Below are 13,290 nucleotides of genomic sequence, written 5' to 3' on the forward strand. Positions count from 1 at the left end.
ACACCTCCAACCTTCATAGATTCATTCACCGCCCTTCCCCTCTTCTGCAGATCCATCGGTCACCCTCATGCTCAGTATTAGTCGCCGCGCGGAGCAACTCGCACGTGGAAGATGATGAGTTGTGGCGGCGCGGCGCTGCACGAGACCGGAGCAATGACGGAGACGAGAGGAGTCGGAGCAGTATCGATTCGATACCGGGCAGGAAGTGGTGCAATGGACTGTGAACTGCCCGGTATCCGATTACGCTCCAACGGATTGCAGACCACGTTGAAACAAACAGCCGTAATGGTTTCGATTAACACCCTGTAATGACCATACTGGAATTTTAGACCAAGCAGTACACTGACACGTAGACGTAGTACATGTTTTACATAGCAGCTGAACTGAGGACATCACTTGTTCTATGCAGACCTCGATTGAACAGACAGCGCACAATATCTCAGAAACTCCTGCGATGGATCCACAGCAGCTCCAGAAAGGCCAATACAATCACTAGACCTCCCTATTATTCCATTCCAGTACTATTCCCTGCGTGGTTTTTGCAACCACACGATTGTAGTTTGTAACAATCAAGCTCCTGATGCTCGCAGGTTTTAGCAGCAGCATCTCCTCAAATTTAGAGATTCCATGAGTCTGATTCTGTGTAAACTGATAAACGAGACAAGGCAAACTAACAGTGAAACCCTAGAGCCGCGATTTAGCAATGTCAACCTTGGCAGCCTGCAGTAGTTTCAGGAATGCAAATTTAGGGGATTCAATCAACACGAAAACTTAGTACGGTATTATTTGATAAGTATGCCTAGATGCATCAATGGAGTTAAGGAAATGGATCTCTAGGTCTTTTACCAGAGATGCACCCTGACGAGCTCTAGCAGCTAGATATTCGCAGGGTTTAAAGAACGGCCCATAATCCTTTGACCATGCCTCCAGTCTGTCGTACACATATTTTGCGCTGAGTGAGTCAGCCCAAAACATTACTCCACCCCTGGTGTAAAATAGTAGTCATATGGGAAGAATTACCAGTTAGCATAGACATAGAAAGGGAAATCAATGAGAGCGATACAGAACATGTGATTGGACCTGTAAGAAGGGAAGCCCATCCCCATAATTGAAGCTACATCAAGGTCAGATGCTTTCAGAGAAATCCCCTCATCAAGCACTCGGCAGGCTTCATTCACCACGGGAAACAAGATTATCTCCACGATGTCATTATCTGTTAATTTCATCAGCTGAGGGAAAGAATATCAACTGTCAGAAGTGAGATGTCTTTAAGTTAAAACAGCGAAAGATTAAAGATACTATCATGTACAATGTAAAGTAGATTAGCATTTGAAATCTAAAATGGTTGATAAGAGACATGAATACTCCAATCCTAGAAATTTTCTTAGTTGCTATTTTTGTTCAATGTTAGAATAAGGGGCAAGTACCAGACAGTTTCCTTGCAGACCTGTTTTATTACTTCCTCGTAAAGAAAAAGTGGTAATTTTTTACTTGAATTGCTTTAACAAAGCATCTATTTTCTACAATTCTCAGTAATTCATGACAGCCTGTTCTGCATTTGTTTCAGACCATCTAGAGAAATGGACAGAGAAGAATAAACACCATGCATATCCTCCTTACAAGCAGAGCAAGATATAGCATATGACCTTAGGATCTTGTGTAACACCTCCCATGTTCCTTGATTTCTCAATATATTTTCTCAAATCAGGATCTTGAGAGGCTTTTCGCTTATCATCGTAGACATAGAAGCCCTTACGAGAAGATTCACCTGAACAGCGTCTCACGAAGAAAAACATCACCATGAGCAGCAGCTTTTACAAGAGCAAACTCAAAACACACATAGTTTGAAGAAAATTATGTGCCAACAAATTTTTAGCCTAAGAACCTGTCCTGTTATCTTCAAGCAGAATCTGAAGCAACAGCATTGATTTGTAGCATCGTTCAGGATACCTTTGGAAATATTGCTTTCTTGTAGCAGTAGCAACACCGAAGCCAACAAGATCAGCTAATCTGCATGACAAATTAACAAAAGGAAGTCGCTGTCAACTAAACAGCTATCTGCCATGACAAAGCAGGAAGGTATTACAAGAGTAGTATTGAATCTAAACCGAATAATTAGGGATCTAGCCAGTGCCTTATGTAATGCACTAATGCTAGTGATTCGGGGAGAAAAAAGAAAGAGCAATACCACAAGAACCAGAGAAAGCGGTATGTAGATGAATTCTATACGACTATATTAGGAAGAATCCCTGCCAATGCATTTTACATTACATATTTGTATTGATCCAAAAACATTCTACTAGAAGGAAAGAAATAACGAGAGGTTAAGTGCAAAACATGAAAATTATATGGAAATGTTCAGCCCACGATTCCTATCTAACCAGAGTTAAACACTGCAGTGTTATCAGGTTGAAGATGGAATAACTGAAAAGAGTTACATGGAAGAAAACAAGGAACACATATGACAGATGGCTGTGAGGAAATAGTAGTAGTGCAAGGACTGCATATCCCTACTTAGCATAACATACAATCATTCTTTGTGAAAGATTGAGAATCTATTTAGCTCTTATAGCATCAAAAAGACAAGGTCTCATTCTTGATTCTTCTAATGCAAGAAATGTAAAAAGTGCATTGTTATGGACAATTCACAGCAGACCCAACTACTCCTGCAATCAATCACTACAAAACAATATTTAACTGCTTACCGGAAGGGTCCCATTGGCATTCCAAATTGTGTGATCACATCATCTATGTGATACAAATCTAGACCATAGTCAACAAGAAAAGACGCCGCCTGACCATAAGGAAAGAACATCCGATTGACGGCGAAACCCGTGCAGTTGCCAACAACTATTGGTGTTTTCTGTATCTTCTTTGCCACATCAAGCAAATCCACAATAGCTTGTAAGGAAGTCTGATGGGTACGAACTATTTCCAACAGCGGCATGACATGAGCTGGACTGCAAATTATGAATAAATTAGAAACACGGGTTGAGAAAAAGGAAACATAATGTAGGTGCATAACGCACTACCTAAAGAAGTGTGCGCCAATAATGCGATCCTGAGAACCTGTCTTCTGGCCAATTAAGTTCAGGTCTATCGTTGAAGTGTTTGTCGCAAATATACAATTATGATGGCAGTACTTCTCAAGGTCAGAAAATATTTGCTGCTTCAGCAATATATCCTCAATAACTGCCTGCACATGTAGCCATCAGGATTATTGTCTTCTACAAAAGAGCAATGGGACAATATCGACATTTGAGGCAAGAACATGATTACTATTATGTTACTGCCCAGACTGAAAGAGTTTCGCCAAGTAGCCATTACAATGCTTTCATCCTTAACCCTCCGACAATCAATGTATTTCTTTTTTCTTAGATGTTTGCTTACTGATGATATGAGAAATGAGAAATATTTAACTAGATGAACCTAAACACATATTAACTTTGTCTGAATCCACCACTCATATAGGTCACAAAGCTGCATAAGCAGCCCTATCTCATAGTATGTAAATAAGAAAAAGCTGAACATAGATATTGGATCTACCTCAATGACTAAATCTGCATCTCTGAACTGTTCATAGTCGAGAACACCGGATAGTAGAGAAAATTTCTTTTCACAGTCCTCTTTGGTAAGTTGTCCCTTCCTGACAAAACTCTGCAGATTTCCTGGATAGAAGAACAAACTCCTGAGGAACTATGAAGACAATCCCAATAAAATTTTGTGAAATGGGGAAAAAAGGTCTACCTTTAACTCTGTTAATGCCTGCAGATAAGAATTGTTCATTTATTTCTTTCAAGATAACCTTGAAGTTGTTCAATATCAACACTGTTGCAATTCCAGATCCCATTAGACCACCCCCGACAATAGCTGCCTTTTTAATTTTCCGTGGTGTCAAACCTATGTTGGTAATATTTGGAATCTGGTGGTGATAAATTGATATGGTCAGATAAATAAAAACTAGTAACATGGATTCACAGTACAGCTCCCTAAGAAAAGCATAATTACCATGTTAATTTGTCTAAAATAATTACCATGTTAATTTGAGATACACAACTATATACAATAAAGATACTTGAAAAGGAGCTTACTGGAATGACAAAAATCATGCAACTACATTATAAACATCCAGAACCGAACTGCAATTTCAGAACAAAACTTGATTTATACGAATATACGATAAAATGAAAATAAATAAACTTACACCACTTTATTCTATTTGAACTTGAACATAATTGATTAAAAAATATGAACATGGGAAAATTGCCAAATTTACATATTTAAGAAGGATTTAAACTAAATAGTAAATACCACAACTTCCGAGTGTAACTAATAACATGTGTGAAAGCTGATAAGTTGAAAAAGCTTTTCAGCTCGTAGTTCTACCGACCTTTGAAGTAGCGCGCTGAGCGAAAAAGAAGTGTCTTAAGCTTTTGCTTGTTTGAGACTGCTCAACCACTTTTGCGGAGAGCGCTTCCTGTTATAAAACAAACATATGCTGAGAACCACCTGGGCAATACTTTTAAAAAACATCAGCTGGTGATTTACCTTCATGAGGCCAACACGAGGCCCACAGACTATCCCCTCTTCAATAACATCAATGCAAACTATGGGATGTTGAACATTAGGAGCCTTCTTTTTAGTTTGAACTCTTGCAAATTTAAGGATATCCTTTACTTCCACAAGATCCGGAAGTCTATCAGTTCTGTAGAGATTCTTGAACCATGGTCTCTTGTTTTCAACGATTTCCAGAGCCCAGGAACAGGCAGTGTTGACCAATTCATTAGCTGAAGTTATGGCATCAACTAGACCGACTTCATGTGCCTCCCTTCCTTTTATAGCCTTTGACATCTATTAAGATAACACACACTAGTACAAGGTCAATAAAAGATTAACAGTCTCATGTAGGTTTCTGTCATGACCAAATCTGCGACTTGTTAGACACAAGTAATCTTACCAACATCATCTCAAGGGCTTTTTGCAGGCCAACAAGGCGGGGAAGCCGCTGGGTTCCTGCAACAAGTCATGACCTTCAACATTAAAAATGATAACAGAAAAAACAAAGCAGACTGTCTTTAGCTGAGAAAAAAAACAAGGACAATAAATCCACCCCTTGGAATTATCTTATCTTGTTACAGCGGCATTATCTTATCTTGTTACAGCAGATGATAAAATGTAACTTTGAACATTACTAATTCTGAATCCTAACTATGTAACAATTAATAATTTTGTTTGGTGCGGTGAGGGTGGGGGCGGGGTGTAAAAATGTTGCTCTTTTAAAGGTTTATTATGTCCAGTACATGTTCTTTTAAATGAATATTGTAGCTACAGCAGGAGCATTTAAAAAGAAGTTATGTTATGCTAGTAGGTTAGGCGCCCTGTTCCTTTCAACTTCCATGTTTCCATTGTATGGAGTTGTAGGCGGTGTTCATCCACTTGAACATCCCAAGCCTGCTTGGAGCCGCTAGTTCCTACAGTTATGGTTCCAATATGTGCAGCGATTTGTCAATTGCTGACCACGCTGAATGGCTAGTATCATTGGGCATTGCTTTCAGACCCAGATCGATTCAATTCTACATCTGTGACGCTAATGCTTCCATAATCTATTCATCGTGGAAATCTGAATTCATGGATCCTTTCCCAAAAGGAGATAGGTGCAGGGCCAAACATACTAATGTAGGATGACACAGCACAAATAGGTGACTTTGAGCAAATATTGAGGCATTAGTGATAGTATATATTGGGAGTTGAGATTACCTCCCAATCCAGGAATGATTCCAAGTTGAAGTTCAGGTAATCCTAGTTGAGCTGATGGTGTCGAAACACGAGCATGGCAGACCTGCACAGAAAGAGGAGCATACTTTTAAGGAAAGGTAGAACAAACTGACAGATGCAAGATCCAGCCAAAATAACCTAGGCATACCATTGCAACCTCCAATCCGCCACCCAGAGCAATGCCATCTATAGCAGCCACTGATGGTTTGCGAGCATCTGGCAGCAGCAAACACTCAGTGCTAAAGATGATGAAAATTTCCTGCTTCCTGACATGCGTGATTTAAGAAGTTACCTTCCACTATGTCACTCAAGAAATCAATTGACAAGAATCCGGGCTTCTCATTTTCTGGTGATACAAAAACACTGAGTTGTGGGAGTGAAAAGGGCAACAACACACTAGGCACACAACCTCATTCTTACTTGGTTTCTTTCCAAATGCAGATATATCAAATCCACCGCAAAACCTCCCCTTGGCACCTGCATGACATGTGAAAACACCTGAAACACAGCACCAGCATGGGATGCTCGAGAATAACTTCTTTTTTTCCAGAAAATACCAGTGAGGACAATTGCCTTGACATCGCTCCTGCTTAGAGCCTCTGCATAGTTCCTCTGCAAACAGGCTATGACTGCAAAAATTGAAAGAGAGGGTCCATCATACATACTCGCACATTCATGATCAATGGTTTCATGCCTGGCAGGGGAACTGGCTAAACCATCATGAGAAGAAAAAAAAAGAAGCAATTTTTAGCAGTTGCACATAGCAAGTAGGACGTCACTAGTGCTAGATTACATTATGAAGGCAGACAAACAGCAATTATGAACTATGAAGCATGTAGGACTGAACCTCAGAGGATGAGGCAACCGCCAAAAGCTGGTATAAGTTGATTTATTGCATATAAACAAAAAAAAACATGTACTCCAAAGCCGGTGTTGGTCAAGAAACGGGAGGGTTAGTTAACTGACTGGGAACATATCTGGTGGAAACCGCAACCTTTGTGAAAACCCGTGCAAACCACGGCAAAAACAAATCGTCTAAATTCACCAAAAAAATCACACATGTAGATGATATGATGATACACAACCTTATAAAATATCTTATCCAAACTCAACTTAGGTTGTGAGATATAAAAATAATAAATTTCTAACAAATCATATGGACAACTTTGTGGCTTGAAATTTTTTATTTTTATATCTCACAAACGAAGTCGAGTTTGGACAAGATATTTTACAAGGTTGTGTATCATTATATCATCTGCATGTGTGATTTTTTTGTGAATTTAGACGACTTTTTTGCCGTGATTTGCATGGATTTTTACGAAAGTTGTGGTTTCCACCCGATACAACGCCTAACTGAATAACTGTAACATTCTGGATGCGCAAGACACTAGAGTAGGACATACAGTAGCAGGCAATGGCACTGCTACTACATAGTAGTACATACAGCCAAACATAGGAGTCTGTATCACAAACATATATATGAAAAGATAGTTCCCCAATGTTTACTGTTGCCGCGCGAAGCGAAGAACCGAATCCGAGTTCACTCCCGCACAATCCCCCAACCAGAACCAGCTAAGCCAAAAGGAAGGGGGGGATGTGGACAGACAGAGGCCTGGGCCTCTCTGGAGTGAAGGGGTGATTGGATGCGTAGCACTCCGTACCGTCGAAAGAGATGGCGTTGACGGGCGGGTTGGAGATGGTGATGACGGCGACGCCGTCGGCGCGCACCTCCATGATGGTGGTGCCCTTGGCCATCTCCGGCAGCGGCAGCGGCGACGCGGCGGGGCCGGAGCAAGAACAATGCGTGGAGGTGGAGCGCCGGAGGGTTGACCAGCAGGCTTGTGCAGTTGTGCTGCTCGCGGAACTCACCGAACCGGGGAGGTCCCTCTCATATACGGACTCCGTATCCTAGAAAAATGCAAAATGCGCATTGTTGCGACGTTTCTGTTGATCTGTTCAATCAAAGACTAAACCACCCGGGGTTGTTGACGCACAATTATTAGGAGGGAATCGTCTAACATGTTGTTTGGTTACATGTGGCTTGTTTGGCTATATGTGTCTTATAATAAATCCTATCACATTAACAATGCCAGTTAGAAAGATTATCTTAAATATAAACTGATTGTAAAACTGACTGCCTAAACCTAAAATTTATTCATCAAACTAATATATCAAACCTAATTAATCTATAATTAGCTCATATTTAGTACAGCATATAATATGAATTAATTATGAAATGTTTAATAGATTCGCCTCAGAGTCTAGAGGTTATGAAATTTATTATATCACTAATATATTTAATACTTCATTAGCATCCAAACGTCCAATTCACGGAAATTAAATAAGCTCCAACAAAATCTAACTAGGGCCTTGTTTAGTTGTGTAAAGATTTGGGTGTAAAACACTGTAGCACTTTCGTTTGTATTTGATAATTATTGTCCCGCCATGAGTTAACTAGGCTCAAAAGATTCGTCTCGTAAATTACAATCTAACTGTGTAATTAGTTATTTTATTTAGCTACATTTAATACTTCATGCATGCATTGAAACATTCGATGTGATGGGGAATCTTGTAAAGTTTTGGAATTTTGAAGGGAACTAAACAGGGCCTAGGTGCAGGGCGTAAAATTTTTGGAAGGGAATCTTTCTACATTTAAAGTACTAAACATAGACTAATCATAAAATTAATTACAGAACTTGTCTGTAAATCGCGAGACGAATCTAATGAGCCTAATTAATCCGTCATTAGAGGTTAATTACTGTAGCATTACCGTAGTAATTTAGCGTATAATTACGGTCTCGCGATTTACAGGCAAACTGTGCATTGTAGTTTTTATTTCGTCTAGATTTAAGTCTCCATGTAGATGTCGGAATTTTTTTTTGGAATTTTGAATTATACAACTAAACAAGGGCCTAATCTCCGATGGATGCACAATCAGGTGTGACGTGACGCTGACCGCTGGACAAGTCGTCTCGCCGGAACCAACCGCGGCAGCGAGTCCGGCGTGCGAGTGCGACAGTGCACCAGCCGTTGGATATATGGTGTGGGCTGGGGTCGCTAAGTGCGACGTGTATAGAAGTATAGAACCGCGGCATAATGGGCTGACTGGGCTCTGAGGTCCCACGGTCTATAGGTGCATCTAGCTTCGGCCCATACTAACATTGTTATTCTCCTCCCCTCGCCACCATGCTCTCTCGTCGTAGAACCTTTTTCCTGGTCGTGATTGCCACACGTAACGAGTTCACCAACAAGACGAAGCTTGCTTCAAAAAAAAAAAAAAGAGAGAGAGACGAAGCAGAACAGATTTTATTATTACCAAGAGAACGCAAGACCACATAGAAAGACTAGATGGATAGACCGGCCTAACCGAGCGAACTTAAATCTTATAGAAAGAACATCGATCATCATGACTCTGGCATCCTTTTGATGATCTCCATGCGCCATGCGCGTTGACCTCGCCGGAGGTGATGACGAGGTACCGGTCTTCCTCACCGTCGGCTAGGGGTCTCCACGGCGACGATGTCGTGCGGCGGCGACGGCAGCAGAGGCGAGAGGTTCGACCCCGGGTTGGGCCCGCTGGGGACGTCGTGCTGCGTGGAGACACGCTGTTGCTTCATCAGCTCGTAAAGATGACCGCCGCCGTTGGCCTCCACGGCGACGACGACGTCGTCGCGGCCCGGCAGCGGAGGCGAGAGGTTCGACCCCGGGTTGGGGCCGCTGGGGACATCGTGCTGCGTGGAGACACGCTGCTGCTTCATCATCAGCTCGTAGCGATGACCGCCGTTTGCCTCCACGGCGACGACGTCGTCGCGGGGCGGCAGCGGAGACCAGAGGTTCGACCCCGGGTTGGGGCCGCTGGGGACGTCGTGCTGCGTGGAGACACGCTGCTGCTTCATCAGTTCGTCGGGAACCTCTCGCGCAGACGCTGGTGCCGCAAGGAGGCCGAGGATGGTGACGACTACGGCGGCGGCGAGGAGGAGGATGCGGCTGCAGCGGTCGTCGATGCCGGCGGCGGCCATGGTGTTTGGTTTGGACTACTGGTTTCAGTACGTTGCTTGTGCGTTGTGACTTGTGAGCGAGCGGACGGCGATGCATGGGGATCCCGGGACGGCCGTATTTATAGGCGGATCGGCCGAGTGCATGGTATCGACAAATTTGGGTAAGTGTAGATCAGTTTCTATATGTGATGGAACAATTCTTTAAACAAGCGTCAGATTGATTTCGTCTCAACAAATGATCGATTCGGAAAACTTTCCTAAATTGATTCCATATTAAGGAAAGTTTCCAATACTTTTAGGCAGTTTATGATATGGAGCTGCCATGCAGCGATTTAGGCAGGTTAATCGATTCGGTGATTGCTGATTCCTACTGCCTTGGACGATTGGGCAGGCAAGTCGAGGAGAGAAAGAAGAAGTCGCTCGGTTTGCCTACGCGGCCTTCTAGCGGCTCATAGCCTCCTGGGCCGTAGCTACGCCGGGCTTCTGCTTCTGTAGCGTGGGCTGGGCTCATTCATTACGAGGTGGACCGCGCGGCGTGCTGTGTGTATGATGGGCTGAGTGGGCTCTGCCACAACCAGAATTTCTGGGCCGAAATTTGGAAACCAAGAGCTTGTTCGGCTGGAATAGTGCTCGGCTGGTAGATTGAATAGTATTGTGTGAGAGGAAATAAGCCGTACTAAGCCAAGTCAAGCCAAACCTAGACCAGCCGAACATGCTCCAAATTGGAACTGAAAAAGGAGCTTCGGGAACCCTCTCTTTTCTCCAAGCTACAGTTGCGCAAGGCGAGTTCCTGGCGATTTCCAATCCCGTGCCCGCTTCTCCCTAATTCCTCGCCTCTGACTGCGCCGCCGGCGCTGGGTGAGGTGGGAATCAGGCGTGGAAGCGGGTACGGTCCGGTATGTATATATGCTAGCTCTAGTTATAGATCTAGTAGTTTAGGTTTCCTGATTGTTTGTATGCAAGCCACCAGTACTATCTTCTTTCATGGCGGATCCACCGTTGGTTGCGACAGCATCGCTGACGGTTTCAGTGGTGATGCGCTATGGAAGATTACTTCCCTCTATGGGGGTGTTGAAGAAGATAGCGACGGTGGTGACGCCGGCAGTGGATTCCTCAGCCCCTCCGCATGGAGGTTCTTCTCCCTCTGGGTGTCCTATGGTGTTGGCTGCTTCTGCTCCTTCTCTGGTGGTTCGCCCGTGAGGTATGTTTACCGACTCGATGCGAAACCGGGTTGGTTTGTGCCTACCACTTATTTTGGTGGTTCTACTCCCCTTCTTGGGACTTCGTCGTCCGGCGTTCTGGGGTTTCTGGCGATCCATGGGGTGTCAGATTCCATAAGGTTTGGCGATGCGATGACCATTGGTCATCTTTGGAAGCCGGGTCGTTCAGCGTCAACAAAGCATGTCATTGATGTGCTACTCAAGACAGCGTTTAAAAATTCCAGTTCTTCGCCTAGGAGGAGGTCGGCTCCAGGAAGCGGATTCCGGCTGCAGGAGGCGAGGAAGACCGGGAGGTGTTTACAAGGACCTGAGTGTAATTTTTGCTTCTATCAAGAGTGTCTTTGTAAAATGGGCTGTAATCACCAAAATTATCAATAAAATACAAACCCGGTTTTCTCAAAAAAAAAATTGGAACTGAAAAACTACTCGGATCAAGACTAACGTGAGGACTAAGATCGTCAAAGATCATTGGATTGATTATTCAAATCATTTTCAAGGCTCAGAGGTCTGATAAGCTTCACTAGATTTTTTCAAGATGAATAAAGAAGATTCAAGATTTCATTAACCTTTAGCCTAATTTTTTCAATTCAACTTAAGACTTAGAAGGCGACTCCATATGAAGTGTGACTTTCGCCATCCTCTATATCACATTCCAAAGATGAAAGTTACAAAATAAAGACGATCAAGAGTTTGTTCAGATCGTAGCCTCGCAGCAGCTTTGAGGAACTTTGAAGATTCAGCCAGACAAGTACTCGAAGAACCCAAAAAACTACTCAGCGATGATCTGAAAAGTACTTGAGAGCTGCTACATTTGACTACGAAGCCCTCGGGGGCTTGTCGAGGATAGATCCTCAAGTACCCGCAATAAAGGAAGGAGACAGATCCTACTAGGATTTCTCTGTAATCCTACAAGTACTCATAGCTTGTAATCTTACTAAGACTCCCACCTTTGTAACCGACTAGTAATCATGCCTCTGCAGTTTATAAAGGAGGGCATAGTACATAGATCAGAAGAACCAACTTAACTAACCTAAACTAAGTAAATCAGCAATCTCATGCAATACAAACCACCAAACATGATGTATGGTATTACGCTATTTAGCAGCCTGAACCTAACTAAATCTTGTGTTGTGTGCACAATTAAGTTTATGATCTCAGCGAAACCCTACATATAATCTACTACCTCGGAATATCCTCGGTAGATTGATAGTAAAAATACCGACATAGTCGACGATGTTATGGAACAAGCTGAGAAACAAACTACTCGAAACCCTCATGCTGCCGATTGGAATTTGTTGTTTCCCTCCTTTTTTTTATTTGTTGTTTCGTTTTTCTAGTGTACACAATGATTTCTGATTATGTCTGAAGCCAAAAATGTATCCACTATATGGGACCCAGGCCAACAATAACTATTAACCTAAGTAGTTGACTGTATAATTGTCAGCACGTGTCGCGTGAACCACGTAGAGATATTCCCATTTCCCAAAATGCAGCATCTGTATTTGTGCACAATTTCATTTTCAAAAGGAGGAGCGCACACTAGTGCTACGATTCCTCACGCGTAGATATAATCCAAAGCTATGTCAAAGGTATGTTGACGGACGCCTTGCGTTCGTTGGACTGCTCCGATGCCGTGATACATGGGGTCCCTGTTTCTACGTTGTGACTTGTGACCGGAGACGTACGTCGTGTTCGTCGGTCGGCTTGATGCAGTACAGCAGCTAGCAGGCAGGAAACTGGGAAACCGGCCCACCAGTAACCCACACGACGAGCACAAAACGAGGAACGGGTAGATGCCGTGCAAACCCGAGTGCCCCGCCCGTGGTTTGCTTTTATCTCCCCGTGCTCTCGAGCTCGCTCTGTCCGAATCATCTCCCTCGCGCGCGGTGCACGAATCACGAAAGAACCCGTACCAAAAAGAAAGGTGGTCAAGGCGTGGTTAGGCGCGGCTGTCCCCGGTGCACACGTCAAGGGTTTGGTGCCGCCTCGGAGCTTTGGGCCGGTGGCTCCGTGACACTTCCGAGCTTGCTTACTCCATCTACTGGATTGGACCATTTGGTCAAGGAAGGAGAAACTTGTGCGACACTCATCTGATCTGAGCTTGATTGCCACTACTAGAAAATATACTATTAGTCCACCTTCAAAATACTGATAGAAAAAAAAATCTGCTACTAATTCTAGCATTTTAGCATTGGTACCGGGGCTCTTCACTACTCCAACACCCCCGTCAACGCTGGTTCAAAATAGTCATTACCGCCGGTTTTGATGGGCATTGGATTTAAGTCGACGATAATAGA

The 13,290-nt window shown here is 43.3% G+C and overlaps 1 protein-coding gene across 2 annotated transcripts; it reads right to left on the reverse strand.

Annotated features, from left to right (window-relative positions):
* Nucleotides 1-267: 267 nt before the first annotated feature.
* On the reverse strand, nucleotides 268-7,763 carry LOC120665743 (glyoxysomal fatty acid beta-oxidation multifunctional protein MFP-a-like). Of its 2 annotated transcripts, XM_039945403.1 has the most exons (18): nucleotides 7,437-7,763; nucleotides 6,333-6,404; nucleotides 6,196-6,252; nucleotides 6,068-6,121; nucleotides 5,924-5,991; nucleotides 5,758-5,839; nucleotides 4,958-5,013; nucleotides 4,549-4,851; nucleotides 4,391-4,477; nucleotides 3,748-3,922; nucleotides 3,547-3,668; nucleotides 3,033-3,196; nucleotides 2,706-2,960; nucleotides 1,886-2,010; nucleotides 1,647-1,768; nucleotides 1,081-1,229; nucleotides 847-985; nucleotides 268-720 (listed from the first exon to the last, which is right to left on the reverse strand). In XM_039945403.1, exons 1-18 carry the CDS (start codon nucleotides 7,528-7,530, stop codon nucleotides 685-687), a joined length of 2,160 nt encoding a protein of 719 aa, XP_039801337.1. In that variant the 5' UTR covers nucleotides 7,531-7,763; the 3' UTR covers nucleotides 268-684. The 2 variants fall into 2 exon arrangements, 1 of the variants encoding a protein (XP_039801337.1); XR_005671317.1 differs by lacking the exons at nucleotides 268-720; nucleotides 847-985 and having other exon boundaries at nucleotides 1,101-1,229; nucleotides 1,951-2,010; nucleotides 7,437-7,659.
* Nucleotides 7,764-13,290: the final 5,527 nt, after the last annotated feature.

The sequence above is a fragment of the Panicum virgatum genome, chromosome 3N, assembly GCF_016808335.1.
Source record: "Panicum virgatum strain AP13 chromosome 3N, P.virgatum_v5, whole genome shotgun sequence".
In the NCBI taxonomy this organism is placed as follows: Eukaryota; Viridiplantae; Streptophyta; class Magnoliopsida; order Poales; family Poaceae; genus Panicum; species Panicum virgatum.